This window comes from Ostrinia nubilalis, chromosome 22, assembly GCF_963855985.1.
Source record: "Ostrinia nubilalis chromosome 22, ilOstNubi1.1, whole genome shotgun sequence".
Taxonomy (NCBI): Eukaryota; Metazoa; Arthropoda; class Insecta; order Lepidoptera; family Crambidae; genus Ostrinia; species Ostrinia nubilalis.
Genome location: NC_087109.1, coordinates 10306040 through 10326792, shown reverse-complemented (window position 1 = coordinate 10326792; position 20753 = coordinate 10306040). Strand labels below are relative to the sequence as shown.

The window sequence follows — 20753 nt, the reverse complement described above, 5'->3', positions numbered from 1 at the left end:
ATAAGTACTCCTAAAGTATCGATACTTACTGATATCGATACTTTTTGGAACTTTTATTTTGTTTTATTATTTTGAAATTATTTGTAAACAATCACTTAACACTTTCACAATGGCGGAATGGCGAGATGATTTGCGGGCGGGTGCGGGTGTCTCCTAACCTTCTCTCGCTTTCGGCTCGGGCTCGGCTGAAGTCGGACGAATTCGGCTGGCCCAGCGCGAGACAATGCGTCAATCACGCCGCCACGCGACGAATACCGGTAACTCGGTAATCGATTAAAGCTGATTAGCTGACTGTTTTTGCTCTCTCTGAGCCCCGATTACGGTAACTTTTAACGTCTACAATCCAGACACGCTTCATCGATTCTGCGATACGATTGGTCAAAACAGCTGACGTACGCTGTTGAACGACCAATCGTATCGCAGAATCGAGAAGCGTGTCTGGATTGGAAACGTTAAAAGTTACCGTAATCGGGACTCAGTTCTGTATGATGCGTTCTCGGTTTTTTTATTGTTTTCGGTTGTTTTGCTGATTCGATTCGATACCAAGTATTTTTGTTTCGATACCGATTATGTATCGCAAAATTGATTCGATACAATAAATACTTGGTATCGAATCAAAAGTATCGAGTACCTACTCGTATTTATTAGTATCGGAATATCCCTATCTGTGACTCGAACAAAAATATTCCTCGAATATTACGCGATTCTCCAGTTTTCTGCATCATTTTACTATAAACAAAGATCCTTATGTTTAAATTTATTCAGCTGAAATACTCGCTGACAAAAACACACAGTTGGTTGCTCACTTAAGTTGACGCGTGTGAAATCAGTCAAGCTTATCTGAGTGGCTGTGCTTAATTTAATTTGGTAAAGATGTCGAAAATAAAGAAGCTTACGGGCTCGTTCCGCTATACGCAATGGGACCCGTGTCTAATTGTCTCCCAGATAGTGGCAATGCAGTCTCTGTTGTACCTCTCTCTGTGCCTCATCATGGCCATCATGCAGGATTTGACTGACTCGACCAGAACGCTGGACCACATATTCGAGTATCACGTAAGTTTTGACCCTTTGTTTACTTGTCTTCTTTAAGGTAATATACAAATTCATTATGATACACGTCACGATCTAGTGAAGGTCGCGGGAAGCACCTGGATGCGGTCAGCGCAGGATCTGACGTTACAATCCTTGGGCGAGGCCTTTGGCCAGCAGTGGACGTCTTTTGGATGAAACGACATACTTTAACATGTACACATACTGGTATAGTGTTTACTTTATCTTTATTTGTATAAGTTCATAGGAATAAGTATGAATATATCATTTCAGGAGATCCATGTGAAAGATAATGAGGGCAGGTCGGTGATAACAGCGTTCGTGCTAAACGCAATCATTGGAGCTTGTGCCCTTTGGACGATTGTGGGCAGGACCAAACTGTGCTTAGATTTTAGGTAAGTTTAAAATTAAGTCAACAACAAATATGTCTCAAAGTAATATTATGTAAGCTGGGTCTTGAGCAAGTGCCTCTTATTCACTAAGGACTACACTGTTATTAACTTGAATTGGCATTTCTGTACCCCCAGTGAAAAGGGATCTAACTCGACTTAGATCAAAATTGACTTTATAACATAATGTGAATCTCTGAAAAATTAGCTATTTTTGTATCTAATCGGTATGTTTCTACGACGTATAGAAAAGAAAATAATTTTGTGCCAAATGATACAAGTAAGGCTTTGTGAACCAATTTTGAGTTTTCTTTCGTGTATATTGATACATGTCTACTTTTAACAAAGTGTACCGGAGGCTTCTTTCAATTTTTTATTGTGTCAAGAGGTACGACTCGTGTTACTACTTTTTACACGATTGAAGTTGTTCAGATTGAATTTGTGATTAACAATATAAGATGACTCATATTAATATACACAAAAAAAACTATGTATTGTTGGTTGGTGAAAAAGAATGTAACTTAATTTATATCACAAAAAGTAAAAGACAAATGATTATTTATTTTGTGTATAATGATTCAATTAGACTAATACCATTAACCACAAAAGTTTCGTACATGTGTAAAATGTTATCAGTTACTTAGATCAAAAACATTTGAAAATCGCAATTATGATTTGGTTAATTATTTGGTGTAAAATGATATAACTTAGCCCAATTGTCAGATTAAAGGAAAACATAATGCGTAGTTTATAAATCAAAGAACTTTAGTTAATAGTTTTAATAAATAATGGTTAACATCTACTAGTAAAACATATAATTGAATTCATAGTGCCTAACGTTGTCAATAAAAGTACTTAATAAGTGCATTATAGAATTTACAAGAGCTCCAACTACCAGAACTCTTTATAAATAAAACTCATCACCTTAGACAATAAATTGAACTGGGCGAGTCATGTCGAGAACAAAATAAAAATGGTTTGTATAGCATTCCATCAGTGCAAGAGACTCATTGGTAGTAGATGAGGTCTCAACCCAAAGATAACACTGGCTCTACACGTCGGTTATATGGCCCTCTTACACAAAATATTATAGATCACTTGTGTGGTGGCACAGAACACAACTATCAACAGCAAGATAAAAACTCCAAAGCCTGCAACGCCTAGTAAGCATAGCGGCCACTAGTTGTATGAGAACCACTCCATCGACATCACTTGAGTACCTTCTGAATCTCAGATCTTTAGACCTCATCATTCAGGAGGAAGCGCAAGCAGCCGCTCTAAGACTTAAAGGTAAGAACGGCATATAGAAGCAAAACAAGGAGACAGGACATTCCACGATCCTGCACAAAACCCTAATAAAAGAAATACCTCTCACCGAGGCACCTATCGGCAGAATTCCCTGTGTTCACTCTTCGACTGAAGATATAATATCCAGCTTACAGCGGAAACGCAAGATTGCTCTGGAATCAATGAAGTTAGGATATTACACTGACGGCTCCAAAACCCAAAAAAGTACGGGAGCTGGTGTCTTCTCGAATTACCTAAATATACTAAGAATATCAACAACACTTGATAAACACAATACAATTTTCCAAGCAGATTGCAATCAGAGCAGCACAGGCGGTTGCAACCATAGACATCCGAGGTCTGAATATAAAAATAATCTCAGATAGTGCAAGCAATACAAAGCAACTTAATATACTACATTATAATACTTATATTGGAATGCCATGACGCGCTCCTAAGTTATTTCAGATGCAAATGGCGTTACCCTGCACTCCTGAAGTGGATCAAAGGACACAGTAACTCCTTGGGCAACGACGCAGCAGATGAACTGGCCAGAAGGGGATCGTACACGACGGTATTTGGTCCGGAACAATTATAATGCCGATACCATAAGCACAGATCAAGACCTGGCTGCGCTCCAAAATAGAAAAATAACACCACACAGAATGGGAAGATTGTGAAAGATGTAGGCAAACAAAAGATGCAGTTGTGGATATTATAACGAAAAAGTTAAAGACTCATAAGACTTAACAGGGACAACATCCGCAAGGTCCTAAGTGTAATAACAGGTATGTTAAACAAACACCTACACAGTATAGCTGTACAGACAGCCTGATGTGCAGAAGATGCATGGAGGCAGAAGAAAAACCACAGCACGTGCACAAGGAGTGCAGAAGCGTAGCAGATCAACAGGCTCAAATTCTCCAATCACCAGGGTCGCTGCAGAAGGCCTGTAGAGACCTAGATAGGCTGCTGCTACCTGGGGGGATCTGGAGCGGTTGGAATAGGAAGATCAAATAGCGCACAATGGTCTAATCAAAAGGTTAAGTGCAATATTCGATTGCCCTGCAAAACTAACTACGTAAATCCTTATGAATGGATACTATGTATAAAGTAAATAATTATGTAAATGGCATGTGTTGCTGGACTTTATCTGCTTAGCTCGCAAGTATAACATGTCTTGTTAATCATGTCTCTATTGATTTAAGAAGTTTCCCGTCTTAGGCAGTTCGATTTTTTCAAGTTATTTATGATTTAAGAAGAGGCTGACAAGGGTGGCTAAATATCTTGCGCTGCTTCTTCTCAGCACTGACCTATTTATGTCCCAAAATAAAAGTAGGGTTCAAGTGATTCTAGGACGTGTTAAAGGGCTTTTTAAAAGCCTCTTTGTTGAAAACAAATGCATTTTATGACTTTACTTTTATATTATCCTTCTGTAGCCAAAAAGCAATCAATATAGCTTGACATCATCATCTCTGGTCCAGAGTTTGATTCCCAATAAGGTAATTGTAGAAAACAAACTTTTCTCTGTCTCCTGTCTAATTAGTTGATGTGAAACCATTGTTGTTTCTGGTCTTTACTACCCAATTGCTTTAACTAATACTTACTTTAAAATAGGAGATAATGTATGTGATTTAGGCCGATATCATTCATGGTATATGGTGTAATAATTAATAAAATAGTAGTTTCAGATCAGAATAAACATTTAAGGAGTAAATAATTAGAATCCACTCTAAAATTCTAGCCTTATTCCTTTACAATCGCCACTTATATCACTTTACACATAATTATTAGGATACTTAGATCGCTATTATGTTAGTTAGATCAGTTTACACATTTTTTTTCTCATCACAAAATTGGTGTATATTGATATAAGTAGAAATTTTTGGACGATTTACCCTAAATAACCTGAAATAATGATTCCTCATAGTGTAATTACTAATGTTTGTTTTACAACTTTTTCTAAAATTAAAAAAACAAAAAAATATCAACAGAAATGGCGTAAAATGTATCACTTTACACTTGTTAGCGGGTGGTCAATTCAGTGTGGTGTAAAATGATTTATGTCCCATTACATCACTTTACACGAATGTAAAGTTGCCGTGCATGGCGATATAACTGGGTTTTTATTTAATTACGAAAAAACTACATGCTATATTTCCCAAACTGGCACACTGCCTAATTATATCTAACATTACCTTTCACCTAAAAAATATTTCACCAAGTTATCTCTAATAGCGACGAAGCAGGATTTTTTTTAACTTCAAATGCGATTTCCCAAAAATCACCATTTTCGACTTAACTCCGTTTTCACTGGGGGTACAGATTTAAGTAAATACTACCCTAGACAGTATCTCACTAAAAGATCAAGGTCAAATGCCTGCTCAAAACCAAATAAACCTAAGTAAAAATAAAATGTCGTCTTCTCACTACTCACTTTAGGGCTGATTTTTCAATCGTCAGTTATCTTTTATCTAAAGAATAACCTTGTCATTTTGACATATTTCCGATACTAAAACTGTCAATGTGCCAAACTTATTCTTTAGTTAAAAGTTATCCGACGATTGAAAAATCAGCCCTTATATGTATTATTTTCAGTTGCACTTTTTACGGCATTCATCTCATCGTCTGCTGGATGTACAACGGAACATTCCCCACAACATTCTCCTGGTGGACTCTAAACGTAGCTTGCGCAGCTATAATGTGCGTCACCGGAGAGTTCCTGTGTCTCCGAACGGAGTTACAAGCAATACCGTTGAGTAACATAGGTGCTAAAGTGGATTTATGAAAATTAGCTCGTTCAGGACTCTACAGTGACTTTAAAACTCAGAACTCGAACCTTGTGGGACTTCACACGAAACTGCGAGCGAAGACTGTAATGTAGTGTTGATATTGCTGCGCCAAATTTATGTTTCGTGTATTAATTAATTAATATGTTGTTGAATGAGTAAAACTGAAGCAAATAAGTTACTAAATTAGATTTAAGGTCTAAATTGTAAGATGCTTGTTACTTATTTTTCTAGAAAGGAAGCAAATGCTAATAAATTCCAAGTGCTAGATACTATGTAACATTATTATTGACAAAATGATAACATACAACTGTTATATTAACCCATATTACATTGGAAGTTGTTTCTTTCTACTCTGTTAAAGTTTTTGTTTGATTTACTTAACAAATATAATTTTGTTGTTGTAATTTAGCAAATAATTAGAGTAATGAGGATCAGTACTGTTGTAGAAAATTCAATAAAACTAGTATCTACGTTAATCTTTAAGACATAAGAAAGATATATCTTTTTGAATTATCCAAATCGGACCATTACTTACGAAGATATTAAGTAATAAACATAGGCCGTTTTTGCCGCTAAAAGTCAACGTACGCAAGGCCGCGTGACGTCATTATATCCGAATCGAGCGCAGCCGGCGTACTAATGGGATGGAAAATATTTTTTTCCGGCTAAACTATCAGTTTTAGAAAAAATCTTTTAATAACATTTATTCTTCAAAATAAAGTAACCTATCGACCAGTAATTTTTAAAAATAAAAATTGTGAAAAATAAGTATTGCTATGTCCAAAAACCACATTTTCATAGGATTCGATGCAATGCGGAGACGCGGTTGGGGTGAGTGTAACTTAATGATTGTTTGTATTGAACATAATAATACATAATATGATGCTAATACCCAGTTTCTGGCCTGGGGGGGGGGGGGGGGGGATAAGTCATACCCAGCTTATAGCCTAGGGGGAGGGGCAAGCCTTACCCAGCTTCTGGCCTTGGTGGGAGGGGGGAGAGGCAAGTCATACCCAGTTTCTGGCCTGGGGGGGGGGGGGGGGGGGGGGGCGGTAAGTAATACCCAGCTTCCGGCCGAGGGGGAGTCATACCTAATACCTAGCTTATGCTTATGGACTGGGGGAAGGGGCTAGCCTTCCTGCAGCAGCTGGCCCGCCCATGGGAACGGCGAATAGATAGGTAGGTGCGTAGGTTTAACTCAGAAAAACTAAATAACAGGTAGGTATTATTAAGTGTACATCGAAATGATTTTCATAGCAATGTCTTATTGTTAGAAGTTATACCTTATTGTTAGAAGTAAATAAATTAATACTTATACATTTTTATATTTTACTTGGAAGAAGATATGACTCTAACAACACTTATGTACACTTTATTTGAATAAATCGCCAAATATACCACCGCGGAGACCCCAATCGCGTCTCTGCGTGCCATTGAATCGTATGAGCGTATGGATTTTTTGCGTTATTTTTCACAATTTCCATTTTTAAAAATTACCTATCGATAGCTTACTTTATTCTGATAAATAAATGTCATTACAAGTTTTTCTCTAAAACTGATAATTTGGCTAGAAAAAAATATTTTCTATCCACGCAGTACGCCGGCAGCGTTCGGATCGGATATAATGACGTCATCGTCCCCGCGCCGGGCGGTCAGTGAACTTTTTTAGTAATTTGGCCATAACTTCGTCAATTTTTGTCGTAGAACAAAAATTTTTGCACTGTGTATTAAGGATTTCTTAGCCCTATAAATCTGCATTCACAGCTAAAAATCGAAATGATCCTCATTAGAATTTATAAGCAATCTGTGCAAGAGTTTTGGAAGAAAGCTTGTAATGTATTGTCAAAAAAGAGCAATGAACACTTTATTGTAATTTTGTACGATATCAAGGCAGATTTCGTCTTCTCTTGCTTTGAAAGTTCAAATTGATATTATGATAGGAGTCAACCTTTTGGATTTCATTATAAGAGATACAAATAATTGTTATGTTGCTCTGGTCTTACATTAACCAGTGTTTTCTAAGATATTTTTGTGAAATCTTTGCAAAATATGATCAATAGACTAGCTAGGGGAACCCACTACCCTATTATTGTAATTATTATCAATTGGCTATGGTCTTCTATTAAACGCGTACGACGTCCATAGTAATTGATACTATTGTATGGCGTATTGACGCCAAAGTCAACGTCTAAAAGTGACGCGGCCTACCTACGGTTTTATGACCAAAGCCATAGGAAAACTATCTACTATCAACTGTTGATGTTTTTAGTTAGCTGTGTTGACATAGAACTCGTTATGTTACAAATGGCTTTAAACTCCACTGTGTAAAAGAGTCAGTATATAATAGTGAACTGGATGCCTTATTGTAATGTCATTTTGCAATTTTTATATAGCCATTTACAGTTTAAGTAGCACATAGAGAACTTTTGTACACGAATACTGGCTGTAATGTATGCGCCACACAGCAATACAAACCGGTCAAGTTAAGTGCGCCTGGCGGCCGTGACGTCACATCGACGCTCTACGGACCGGGCGAACGCGGGGAGGTGTGCGGGTGAGTGTAAGGGAGAGTCGCATTCCAGCGTGGTGCGCAGTTGGCTCGATTGAGTTGTACTTATCGCTATGGACTCGAAATAACTATGCGGGTTTTAGAATCGCGCTGACCGCTCGCTGATCGTCGGCGCTGACAGATCAATATGTATGTAATTGAAGGGAACGTTCCTGAGTGACGCTGATCGCTCGGCGCCGACGCTCTATACATTTCGGCTGTCAGCGCTGACGGTCAGCGTGCGTCAGCGTGACTCTAAAACCAGCCTAATGTTGTCTGTGTTAAATCAGCCAATAGATGTTTAAAGGTATTTTTCACTGCACACATAGCCAATAAAAATGATTAACATAACTCATCTGATTACTATCGAGCCTCAAATTAGTTTTAAGAAACACAAAAATAAGGTTTTCGTTAATTGCGCTACCAGTTGGCGCCACAAGCCAGTGGCGTAAACTGGTGGGCGCAATTAAGGATTACTCATTGCGCCAACTCATTTCACATTTCTGGCGCACAGCGCAGGAGAATCCAAGAAGTGTAAAAAGTAAAATTGAGTGAAATTTCACATTTATTGGTAATGGCGCGATTTTAGGCAAACTTTAGAAAGGGTGAGCTTATTTTTAGACATTTCTTCCAGTCGCCTGTGGATAATTACTAAAAGTCATATTACTTAGAATTTTGTTAACAATAATAATTTGTTAATGTTGCATTGTAAATAACTGTGATGATGCGAGAAACTTATTTATTGTATTTTGTAATTATTGTAAATAAACGAATAATTATTACCTATTTTGTTTCTTTTGATTAGAATTTAGTAAACACTAGGTTTCCGCCCGCGGCTTCGCCCGCGTGGAATTTTGTCTGCAACAGAAAAACTATCGCGCGCGTTCCTGTTTCAAAAACCGGGATAATCTATCCTATGTTTCCCGGGACTCAAACTATCTCTATGCCAAATTTCATCAAAATCGGTTCAGTGGTTTAGGCGTGAAAGCAAGACAGACAGTTACTTTCGCATTTATAATAAATTGGGGGTTCTAAATGTTCTAATAATAAAAGATGGTAATAATATATTACTAGTTTAATAAAATAATAATAAACTATTAGCAACATAACTGCCAAATATAATAATAACGTATCACAAATTCTCACAATACAATTAGCAAAGATCGAGCAAACCGACGTACACTCGCGGCCAACATTTTTGGGTAGTTGACACTATTAAATTCAATTTCAAGTCAAACCTTGAAAAGTACTTCTAGATCTAAAAATCAAGTTACTTTTGTATAATTCGTGACGTCAATCAATTTTTTTTGTCAGCTTATAAAAATAATGTCAATTAACGTGTCTGTGAGTCAACTACCCTGTTGGTATTCAAATAAAACAACTTTAAAATATTTAAAACAAGGAAAAAGTGCAGTAACATACATTGTTGCGATTAATACATAGGCTGTACATTAATTATTGCATAGAAAGCTCATACAACTCCATGTGCCTTTGTGTTACATTATAGACTCAGCTAATAATCATATCGGTCATTTCAGCATCACAACCCTTTCTAATTTAACATTTACTGAATTCAAAACTATCTGTGGTGAAACAAAACAGCGAATCTGCCTTATGGCATCAAGTTTGCCTTATTTATAGACGACAGCACATCCAGCTAATCCCTGCAGGAACTTACGCAGCGGTACTACTTTGCAACAAAAATGTGTAGTCCGATGTGCTGTCGACTGTATCAATTTATATGGCACTTAAAAAAAAGTCTGTCAGTTTTCAATTGAAAAACGTTCCATTTATTTTGTCCGCACGTGTATTCTGCAACTTTAGTGAATTAGCTACTTAGCCTAGGCGCAGACCATCGATTTTTCGTCGGCCGATAGTTTAGTCGGGCAGTTGATCAGTATAGGCATGTGTGGAAGTGCGCACATTACGCCGATTCAATTTCAATTCATACAATTTAAAATCGGGCACAACTATCGGCCAACTAAAAATCGGTGGTTTGCGCCTAGGCTTACAGTGCATGTCTTTTGACCAAGCTATGCCCTCCGGCTACGATTATAAAGGTCTCACAACACGAATTCGCTAGCTATCCTTGTTTATTTTTTGACGTCCTTCTATTAGGTGATTCTATTCTATTGTAGTAACGCAATTTAGCCCCCCTAGACAAGTGGCAAAACGTGACAGTTGTAACTTTGAAAGGTCTTCGTTTCGCCGATTTTAGGGTACCGTACCTCTAAAAGAAAAAACGGAACCCTTTTAGAATCACTTTGTTGTCCGTCAGTCTGTCAAGACTCTTTTTCTCAGGAATACATGGGGCTATCAAGCTCAGGTCTACTGTCCCTTGGAGCTGTAAAAGCTGCTCTATTTGAAAATCAACCTTTAAAAGCAAGCGGAAGATCGTGGGTTCGAGTCCCGCCTTAGGCAGTTCGATTTTTTCAAGTTGTTTATTTAAAACTTTTAAAAGGATGTCAAAAAATAAATAGGACCATTTAGGCGTAAGGATGTATTCTTAGTGATCAATATTATTTAGTTTTGTAAAATTGCCTTTCGAGCCCCGACCGAATCTCTAAAGCAGGGTATTACAAAAGTATTAACTGAGAATATATCCTCACAGCATGCTAATATTCGCCCGTATTCACAAACATTACAGTAAATGAGGTCTCACAGTGCGCGTGGACGCACAGGGTGACACACGAACCAATCACAGAGCTTTCAACGCTGTGCGTTCGATTTGCTGCTTCACTCACTTATGCAAGCATTGTTTGTGAATACGGGCGATTGAATCTTAGAAATAAACTACACACAATACAATGCAATGCAACAAAATATTCAACATACAAAATAATAACAAATGTCTTAATAAATATTTATAAATAACGTAAATCTAATAAATTTGATACATATCTTATCTAATTATTTATTTATAAACGGAATTAATTAATTAATATCTTTCTTACAATTCACAACATCGATCTCGCAACCTACATAGCATGGACTAGCCCCCTTAATCAAACAATGTTTTGTCTCTTTTCATCAAATTGAAATCAAAATTTGACAGAGAGAGACAAAAAAATAGAACGATACGAAGTTTTAATTTTTATTGATAAGGGGAAAATAACATACAGGGTGTATTCAAAAACGCTAAACTACCAAACCACGTGACCTCTAATCCATGCTATGGCGGTGCATGTTACACAAAAAGCAATCTTATTGCTTACACGATACGTATTTATTTCACGCACAAGCACGTCTTTTATAGTAGACTGTCGGTTACATACAACTTTACAATTCGAAAGTACAGTCGAACTCGTAAATTATAAACATCAATTACATTCCTAAAATCTTAAATTAATAGTTTAGTAGTTTTATAATAGTGGCAGTTTAATTTTAATACAAAATAATCTCGTTTGACATTCATAGAAAATAGATCTAAGTTAAGAGAATTCGTTGTACAATGCTTGAAGATTGCGAGTTTGACTGTACTTTCGTTTCAAATTCAATCTTAAAAGGCACTGAAAAGCTTTATAAACAATGTATTTTGTGTTTGTAATGTTTAAAAATAACTTTTAATATCTACACATAAATAATTAATTTGTGATGTGACTATAAGTGACAGCTAAAAATAATATGTAGTTTGTTTTAACATAAATAACTACAAAATGTTAACTCTCGACTAATTTATCTACTTTTTAATTTAAAAAATGGTAACATATTTTTTTACAAAATATGTATAACCTCTTTTTGTTGTACTTATAAAATAAAATACTGTAGAATGATAGAAATCAAGAAAATTGTTTTAAAAGTAATTATAATCTACATAGCTACAGAGTATGTAATATACAGGTTTTTATATTATGGTGCTGTACTGAATGTATGGAAGCTGGAAACATTGAATTTTCGGATAGATCCAGTTTAATCTGTAACCTATTATTGATATCGTTGGAGAGAGCTCATGAAGCACTTTCAGGATCAGTAACCAGTTTTTTGATATCTTTTGTAGTTTAGAAATTAACTAGTAAGATCACTTATCGTTTCCACCATGTATAATTAATTGAATCAATTTGTTTGCCTGACTGATTTTAAGAGCTATGTCGAATTAATGTGTCTTCCTAAATATATTATTATCTTTGGTGCAGAATTAAATGTCATAAAGCGTATTTAGCACTACATTTGTTTGTTATAATTTAATAGCTAACCTACATTTGATGATTGTGCGTAAAATATTCCAAAAATATACAAAAACGTTTTTATATCGCACTACAATTACTGAATATACTCAATTTAGATACATATTATTAAGTCATAAAATGATTTCAGTTAATATCTTCAGCGACAAAACATACATCTAAACAGTTTCTTATGTAAATGTTTTTAAGTGCTATATTGCGACAAAAATGTTAGCCTGATGTGCTGTCTTTTGTTCGTAATTTGTCTTTCTTATTTAATTAAACATATTTTAATGTAAAACACAGCGCAAAGTTTTTTGTGATATAATAACAAATGTAAATAATTGTCAACATTTAAAATAATAATACAGCAATATTAGCTATGAGGTAACGTATTCTAAGTTGAATTGATGTTTTAAACTTAATTATAAAGTTATAGAACTAAAACAGTTAACAAGTAAAATATTTAAAAAATGTTATAGCATAATAGAATAAATAATTAATAACAAATTGTTTTATAGCCAAAATCAGATCGTACGATTTTTATTTCTTGATATGTTATTATCGATAGCAACTAAAATTATCTACCTAGTGATACAAACTAACTATACCAGTGTGTTGTTCTAAGATATATTCTGAGTTTAATAGAAGTCTCGCGAATTCTAAAAAAAAAAATACTTTAGAAAGCTAATATGGGACAGATGTCTAGACTTCTTACTGTGCCTACCTATGCAGGGTATTAGGGTGCCAAAAATCAATAAATAGGACACTTATGTCCGTTTTCACCATCAATCCCTAATTTTTAAGTGACCCCTATGGAAACAAAATTCCTATTATGTGTTACCATAAGAATCACTTAAAAATTAGGGATTGATGGTGAAAACGGGCATTATAGATGTGTTACACCTTCAAACGAATAGAAAAATTATGACAGTTAAAATATTAATAGCGGAAGACTATTCTGCATACCAACGGATGTAATACTACTGTACAATACTTACTGAGGTAGATGTGGGTACGAGGCATTTGACTAGTTCTTCCACTATTCATAAACAAACTAACAAACTAAAGTCGCTGACATAGCCCGACGGATTAGCAAGCTGAAGGGCACATAGTACGCAGAACTCACGGCCGATGGGGCAGCAAGGTTCTGGAGTGGAGGTCACACACTAGCAAGCGCAGCGAGCATATGAATTTCTTAGCTTGTTATTCATTCAGTAATTTTATATTTTCTTGCATTATATTACTGAAGTAATTATGTAGTTTTTTGTATTATCTTACTTAAATAACTGTTCAAAATAGACATTTTGACAAGAGTACGCGTGTGCCGGTCATCTAAATTAATTTCTTAACACGGTTATTGTAAAATAATTATATTTTTACGATTATAGTGTACGAGTATAGTCAAATACCCCGTCAAAAATAACACCAATGAATCGTTATGAGCATTTTAAAAGTAATATTTTAATTAATATTGCGATTAAATCTCCCGTGTATGGTGGCCCTAACACTATACGTGCAACTTACATAGTTAAATTCGCCAAAAGGAAGGCCCAATTTTTTACACACTACTTACTATAGCTTCATGGAATCTTATGAATGAATCAGAGGAACTAAAATAGACTTTAATACCAATAGAATTAGTCAATTTTAAAAATGAGAGCGTTTGTAAAACAAAACTTTGTTTTTAGATTTGACTTAGTTTCTTCGTAAGCTGTAATGAAGGCTATCGTTTTATCGGCGCCACTGTAGTGATGTCATTGTCACTTGCCAGTGGTGTCAACTAGAGAACGCTGAAGCGGTAGGAGGATTATCGCATTTGCACTCACCAGGGCCCCGATTACGCTAAAAATTTTCATCTTCAACGTGCCCGGACGACGTACGAACATCAGCTGTTTTCAGACAAATCCGTATCGCGGTGTCGTTTTGACAGCTAGTTGAAACGAAGCATAGACGTAAACGTAACGCTAAATATCTCAAGTGACAATGAAAATACTAGGAAGGTACGTCCATTACCGTGATACCGAATTTGCACCTCAGCTGGAATGAAAAACGGAGCGCAACTGGAGAAGAAGCGCGTATGTAATGGAGACGTTAAAAATTTGCGTAATCGGGGCACAGGATAGTAGAGTATGGTGTGTTTCAATCGCCAGTGGTGCCAACTGTTAAGTATAAAAGCGATAGCTCTCATTGCATTTAAATTGTTATAATCATAACTTATTATGACACGACATCTCTTCTCTCTTTCCTATCTTTACGAATAAAAATATTATAATGCAAATAAGCATTATAAATAATAATGAGGACTTCTGCTCAGATTAGGAAGGATTCCTATTGATATATCTGGTATCGGTATCAGTACCAAAATAAATGACTACATACTTAAAATAATCTCTACTTATTTTGGTAATGAATAATAAATTATCAAGAATGCAATAATATAAATAATATTGCGAACTGATACCGATACCCATTAAATAACGTTACCGTGAACCGGTACCAAAATTGTCTTTGCAATCTTATCTGCAATAGTATATTGATGAGAAAAAAAACAATAATGTTTTATTCATTGAGATACTCGCGTATTTTCAAACTTTCGCTTAAATAGTATACGAATTTTGAGAATTCGTACACGCCATCAAAGTAATAAACATATTCGCAACTATTTCTCGACAGTGCCAACTTCAGTAACCTTCTCGTATACTATTCGTCCCCTATTCCTTCATCTGCTTTCATTCTTAGGCCCAACACATATGAGAAGCAAAACTTGGTATCGGTATCGAAATAACGGTACCGTTAAAGTTATAAATAACCGTACCGGTAAAATGAATAATAACGGAACTGTTAAAACGATAAATAACGGTACCGTTAAAATAAAAATACCGTTAAAACTATAAATAACGGTACCGTTAGAATAAAAATACCGTTAAAACGATAAATAACTTTACCGTTAAAATAAAATAACGTTACGTGCGCCAGATCAGGTAGTAGGGCAGGAAGCATCCGAGCAGGGGGTACGGCAAATCTTATGGGGAGCCTTCGTCGTCGACTTCTTTGATCACCGTGTCCGCTTCCCAGCGAGCCCGCTCCGCTAGTAAGGATTGGAGTTTCTGCGAAAGCAAAGGAATATGTGAAGAAATACATTACCTACGTATTATAATCCTGTATAGCCTGGAAGGGGGCTTTTTGTATGGATTCCACATCGGGAACTAAACAAAAACTTGTTACAATTTGTTGTATTTGTGATGGTGCGTCCACACTGGACGAATGTGCTCGCGTGGCACGCTTGTCATCCTGCTCACTCTGCTCTTGAGTTGACCATGACAATAGCGCAACGTTTTCGGTGTGGTCCTTCGATTTGAAGCTAGTTAGTTTAACCCCCTTCGACGGCTAACATCATTATTAGGTCTTCATTGCAGGAGTACCATCTTTCTAATTTACCAGAGACAAATGAAGTGTTTAGCCTATACTTCCCACGCTGGGCAGAAAGGTTAAGGAGACCTGATGTTCGCAATTTGTTCCTTAGGCCCAGTTTTTTGATTCGTAGTTAAAATAACCAATAGTCAAATTTGACAGATGTCAAATGACAAGTGGTTAAATATCAGAAAAAAATGTTTTGCGAACAATGGTTAGCTTGACTTTTAGTATATTTTTTAACTATTAGTTTACATTTTGTTAATATTTAACAATTAGTAGCAAAATTTAGCAATTAGTTATTTTAACCATAAATCAAAAAACTGGGCCTTAGTCGCCTACAAGACCGCTAGCAAATATATTTGGCTTTACTGAAGGGGTAAACGAGAATATCCTACTAATATTATAAAGGCGAAAGTTTGGATGTCTGGATGTTTGTTACTCTTTCACGCAAAAACTACTAAACGGATTTTGTTGAAACTACAGTATTGTTATTTATAACTCAGATTAACATATTATAGGCTATAATTTATGACGATATGTGACAAATTTAAATAAATAAATAAGACCTCTAAAAAGCGCCATCTATCGTCATTGGTTATAATGTACAGCGCTGGACAAACTACTGTTTTTGACATTCGTAAATATTCATGCCGTGAAACGCCATCTATCAACGTGATATCTAACGGGGATATAACGAGGTCCACGCGTACGAAGTCGCGGGCGGCCGCTAAATAAAAAACTGTGTCTTTACCTCTTTTTTGTCGAGCACTATGATTCTGTTCTCAATTTTGGGCGCGAGCTCACACGACTGCTGTTCCAAATCGTCTAACGATGCACGTCGCGTTAACCTGGCGAAAGAAAGACATTAGAATAGGGAAAAAACATTTGTTACTAAAGCCCGGTCTGTGAGCACGTAGAATTTTGTCCAATGACCCCAAGCTACCCATCCTTATCGCTTGCGCCTAATTATGTTGCTGTCGCGCTCGCACACTCACTGCGGGCGCCCGTCGCACAGTCGCGACAGCAATATAATTACGCGCGAGCGATAAGGATGGCTAGCTTGGGGTCATTGGACAACATTCTACGTGCTGACAGACCAGACTATAGCTCCTCTCCACGGCTTTGCCTGCGTGGAACATAATTTATTTAAGTCTCGTTCTTGTCCTAGTATTGTTAAGCACAATAGTTACGGCCACCGTTTGCTTGTTTTAAAGCCTTTTATTTTATTGGTTAATGGTATCACATATACCCATTACCCAATCATGACAAGTGACTATAGCAGGGCCTCCCAAACTGCACGTCACGACGCCCTGTGACGTCGCGGTACTATCCCAAGGGCGTCGTGAGGCGATCGAAAATAAAATAAATGTAGAGGAAAGGATAAATAAATAAATATAAATATCCTTGGACATTTACACTGCGCTTCTAGTCCCAAACTAAGCAAAGCTTGTACTATGGGTACTAGACAACGGATATAAACGGATGAAAGGTAATTTTCAAACATGCGCCTCCTTTTAGTGAAACTATGCACAGCAACATAAGCGCATGCTTCTCATTAGTAACAGTAATACAAATTAAGAAATTCTAACCTATGATGATGCGTGTTGTGCGAGGTAGGTTCCACAGCGACCGACGACGCCCGTCTTAGAGGCGGGGGTCCATCCAACTCGCTGCCGTCTAGCATCTTGACTAGACTGTGCCTGGAAATAAAGCATTAATAATATAATAGGCTAGTTTCCTAAAAAATTTTTTTTAGTCCGTTAATTTTAATATAAAAAATATTGGACACGTATATTTTTAATTGTCAATCAAACAAATAATTACAAAGTTATAGTGAGTTGAAGTTCGCGCGACGTCACAATGTGCTGCACTTTTACGCACTCACTGACGTCACGGGCCTTTACATTAGAACTTTGGCACGCTTTATCTCTTTACATTTTCATTAGTTTTAAAAAGTGAAAAATACGCGTCGAGTAGTTTTTGATAAGCTAACAGACGGACTAATTAAAACTCTTGCTTTTTTACCCAGGAAAAATCCCTATTGTTTATTATTATTATTGTATTTTTAGGCTGGAAGCACCTGGATTCGGACTGCGCAGGACCAGTCGTTGTTAAAGTCCTTGGGGGAGGCCTTTGACCAGCAATAGACGTCGTTTGGAGGAAACGATTCATTTACCCATTTAGCCTTAAATTATTGGATAGAATTTAATGACACTTGAAATTGTTTTTGCTCTTAAGTTTTTAACGAAATCTACGTATAGAGTCGAAGGCACTAGGACTAGGGTAACTATTTTGTTACTAGAAATTTCTCGTTAACAAATGACTAAAATCCTTGCTATGTATTTAGCGGCCGACGGGGATCGAATGAGGGCTATCGTTTTAGCACTCACCAGTTGGCGCCACTGTAGAGTAAGGTCCTGTCACTTGCTAGTCGCGAAGACAGTGGCGCCAACTTGTGAGCGCTAAAGTGGTAGGAGGACTATCGCATTTGCACTCATCAAGATGGCGCCACTGTAGAGTAAGGTCCTGTCAATCGCCAGGGGTGCCAACTGTTAAGTATAAAAACGATAGCCCTCATTAGTGTTCCTCCATTCACACCGATGGGCTAATTAATATAAAGAAACATCTACGCTACCTTCTGGAAAGGGTGACAAGCGACTGCCTGTGTTTGGAGGGGCGTGCCTTTCCAGTTCGAACGTTGATGGCTGCGAAGTGGTTCTGGATCGCCATGCCTATCTCCGGACACATGTCTTCTGACACCTGTAACAAGGAACTATAGTTAATAATGAAGGTGACGGACCGTTACTTACGTCAGGCAATGTATAGGCGACATTTCGCGAACGAGACAGAGAAAGGACATAGAAGTCTTAGTCAAGTAACGGTCGCGGTCTCCTGTCTTTACATAATAGCTTAACACGGTGTGAGTTCCTAGCGTGCAGTTGTATTAACTTTCCAGCACATGTTAGAATCAAAAGCACAGGATTGACTCACTAGCACAGCTGTGACATACCAGCGGGGAAGCACAGTGAAGTCATCGTTTCAGCTGTGGAGATATTGCTTGACGTTCAAGGGCACAGGTGTGACTTTACAGCAAAAATTTTGGCTCACCAGCACAAGTGTGACTACTAGCACAGCTGTAATTTACCAGCAGACACTTGGACGAAAACCTGTCGTTCCGGTGTGCATGTATTGCTTGTTAGCCAGGCGGAACTCTTGTTGTGACGGAGGGCACAGGTGTGACTATTCGCACAGGTTTGACTCACTCGTACATGAGTGTCTCATTAGCACAATTGTGACTCTACAGCACAGGTGTAACTCACCAGCACAGGACACTTTTTCAGCATGGCAAACCCGTCGTTCCCGCTGTGTAAATACTGCTTGATGGCCAGGCGGTATTCTTGCTCCTTTTGCAAGTACTCGTCGCCAATCTTCACCACTTGTTCGGCTACCCTCTCCCCTGCTGGTTTGGTAGGATCGAATGCGAACGATATGCCTGCCACCTGTAAATATAACACACTCAAGTATATTCTTGATAAGATTTTCTTTATTAACTAAAGTGTATAATATATGACCGGAAATTGTGTCCGGCATTCTATACAACATCTAGGCAATGTACAAAATGCCTAAAACATTCAGAGGTGGAATTGAGTAAATATGGTATTGTATACAATACCTAGACAGTTCATAATGTACGATAAAGTCAGTTAAACAAAGCGTTTGACAGAATAATCGTACGTTATGAACTGTCAAATGATTACGATGGCTTTACATAATTCCACCTCAGGTATTGTACGAAATAATTATTTTTTTCTTTCTTTCTTTCAAATATCATTCATTTTATAGTTTGCCTAGGTGTGTAAAAGACGATAGCAGGGAAAGAGGAGATGTAAATAATATTATGTACTGATGTAGTGTGTGAGGTGCTAAGGCCTCTGATCAGGACATAAGCTTGAGGTTTTATTTATGTTCGTCTGAAGTGTTGGGTCGTGCTAAACCTCAGAGCAGAAACTAAGATGCTTGTGATAAATGACACTAAAAATGATCGGATAGTTGCATCTTTGGTGATCGCCACTGATCCACAGGCACCTTTCAACCCCTTTTAATGGACTGACCTGTGGAAACCTCCCTTCCAAGCTAGGGTACTTGCTGACAGCATTCTCTAACACCTGCAGGATCACAGCGCCCGAGGCTTTCACCACCACTATGGGGTCTCGCATGGGGATGATGGTGGACAGATCGCGCAGAGTGAAGTCGCCTGCTGCGTGGACCTGAGATGACAAAAATTACACTTAATAAGAATGACGAACGTATTCACAAACATTACTATGAGGTCTCATAGTGCGCGGCCGCACAGGGTGACACACACAATCACAGAGCTCTATTCAACGCTGTGCGTTCGATTTGCTGCTTCACTTAAGCAAGCAACGTTTGTGAATACGGGCGTGAGCTACTATTTATACAAAAGGTTTTTTTTTTTGTAAATCATGAACGATTTCTGTGGTTAAACTTGAATAACATCAAATGTAAGTAGATTTTTGCATCACTAAAAATTATCTTCTTTCCCAGTCCGACCCGAACAGCCCGGAATCTAGACGCCATTATATTCTGAATGTCAGTGCAAGACGTGTAGTTCTTACCACCACTAACAGATGGCGCTATCTGTAAATTAGATCGCGGTAAGCTGTCGACTTTGTTTTTTTCTAACGCCCGTATTCAAAAACATTACTAAGGTCTCACAGTGCGCGTGGACGCACAGGGTGACACACGAACCAATCACAGAGCTGTATTCAACGCTGTGCGTTCGATTTGCTGCTTCACTTAAGCAAGCATTTTAAGCCAGTATTTTCATGAGGCTGCAAAATAAACGTTTCTATTCTATTCGAAGCTTCTCATTTTTTGCCTACCTGATCAGATCTGAAAGTGCCAGAGTTCAGCAGAACCACGTCAGCATTGGTCGCAGCCAATAACACGTCGCACACCCAGTTGCCGAGGTTGCACTCTTGACGGCGGATGCAGGAGAACCTTCCCTCTAGAGGCACGCAGAACTTGCCTAGAACCTCGTCCATCTTGCCTTCGATCATGGCTGAGGATAGAAGAAATAAATGTT

The 20753-nt window shown here is 37.5% G+C and overlaps 2 protein-coding genes across 2 annotated transcripts in view; one reads left to right on the top strand and one right to left on the bottom strand.

Moving 5' to 3' along the window:
* The first annotated feature begins 667 nt into the window (after nt 1-667).
* LOC135082960 (protein SYS1 homolog) lies at nt 668-5944 on the top strand. Its single transcript, XM_063977727.1, has 3 exons — nt 668-1053; nt 1324-1445; nt 5325-5944. Exons 1-3 carry the CDS (start codon nt 874-876, stop codon nt 5512-5514), a joined length of 492 nt encoding a protein of 163 aa, XP_063833797.1. The 5' UTR covers nt 668-873; the 3' UTR covers nt 5515-5944.
* Nucleotides 5945-9126: 3182 nt separating this feature from the next.
* LOC135083075 (snake venom 5'-nucleotidase) overlaps nt 9127-20753 on the bottom strand; it is a 31184-nt gene continuing 19557 nt past the window's right edge. Inside the window, exons 9-15 of the mRNA XM_063977840.1 lie at nt 20551-20729; nt 19759-19914; nt 18967-19146; nt 18282-18406; nt 17236-17346; nt 16398-16494; nt 9127-15339 (exon numbers count right to left, since the gene is read on the bottom strand). Of these exons, the coding sequence (XP_063833910.1) occupies nt 15256-15339; nt 16398-16494; nt 17236-17346; nt 18282-18406; nt 18967-19146; nt 19759-19914; nt 20551-20729 (932 nt within the window). The 3' untranslated portion in view covers nt 9127-15255. The remainder of the gene's footprint in view (nt 15340-16397; nt 16495-17235; nt 17347-18281; nt 18407-18966; nt 19147-19758; nt 19915-20550; nt 20730-20753) is intronic.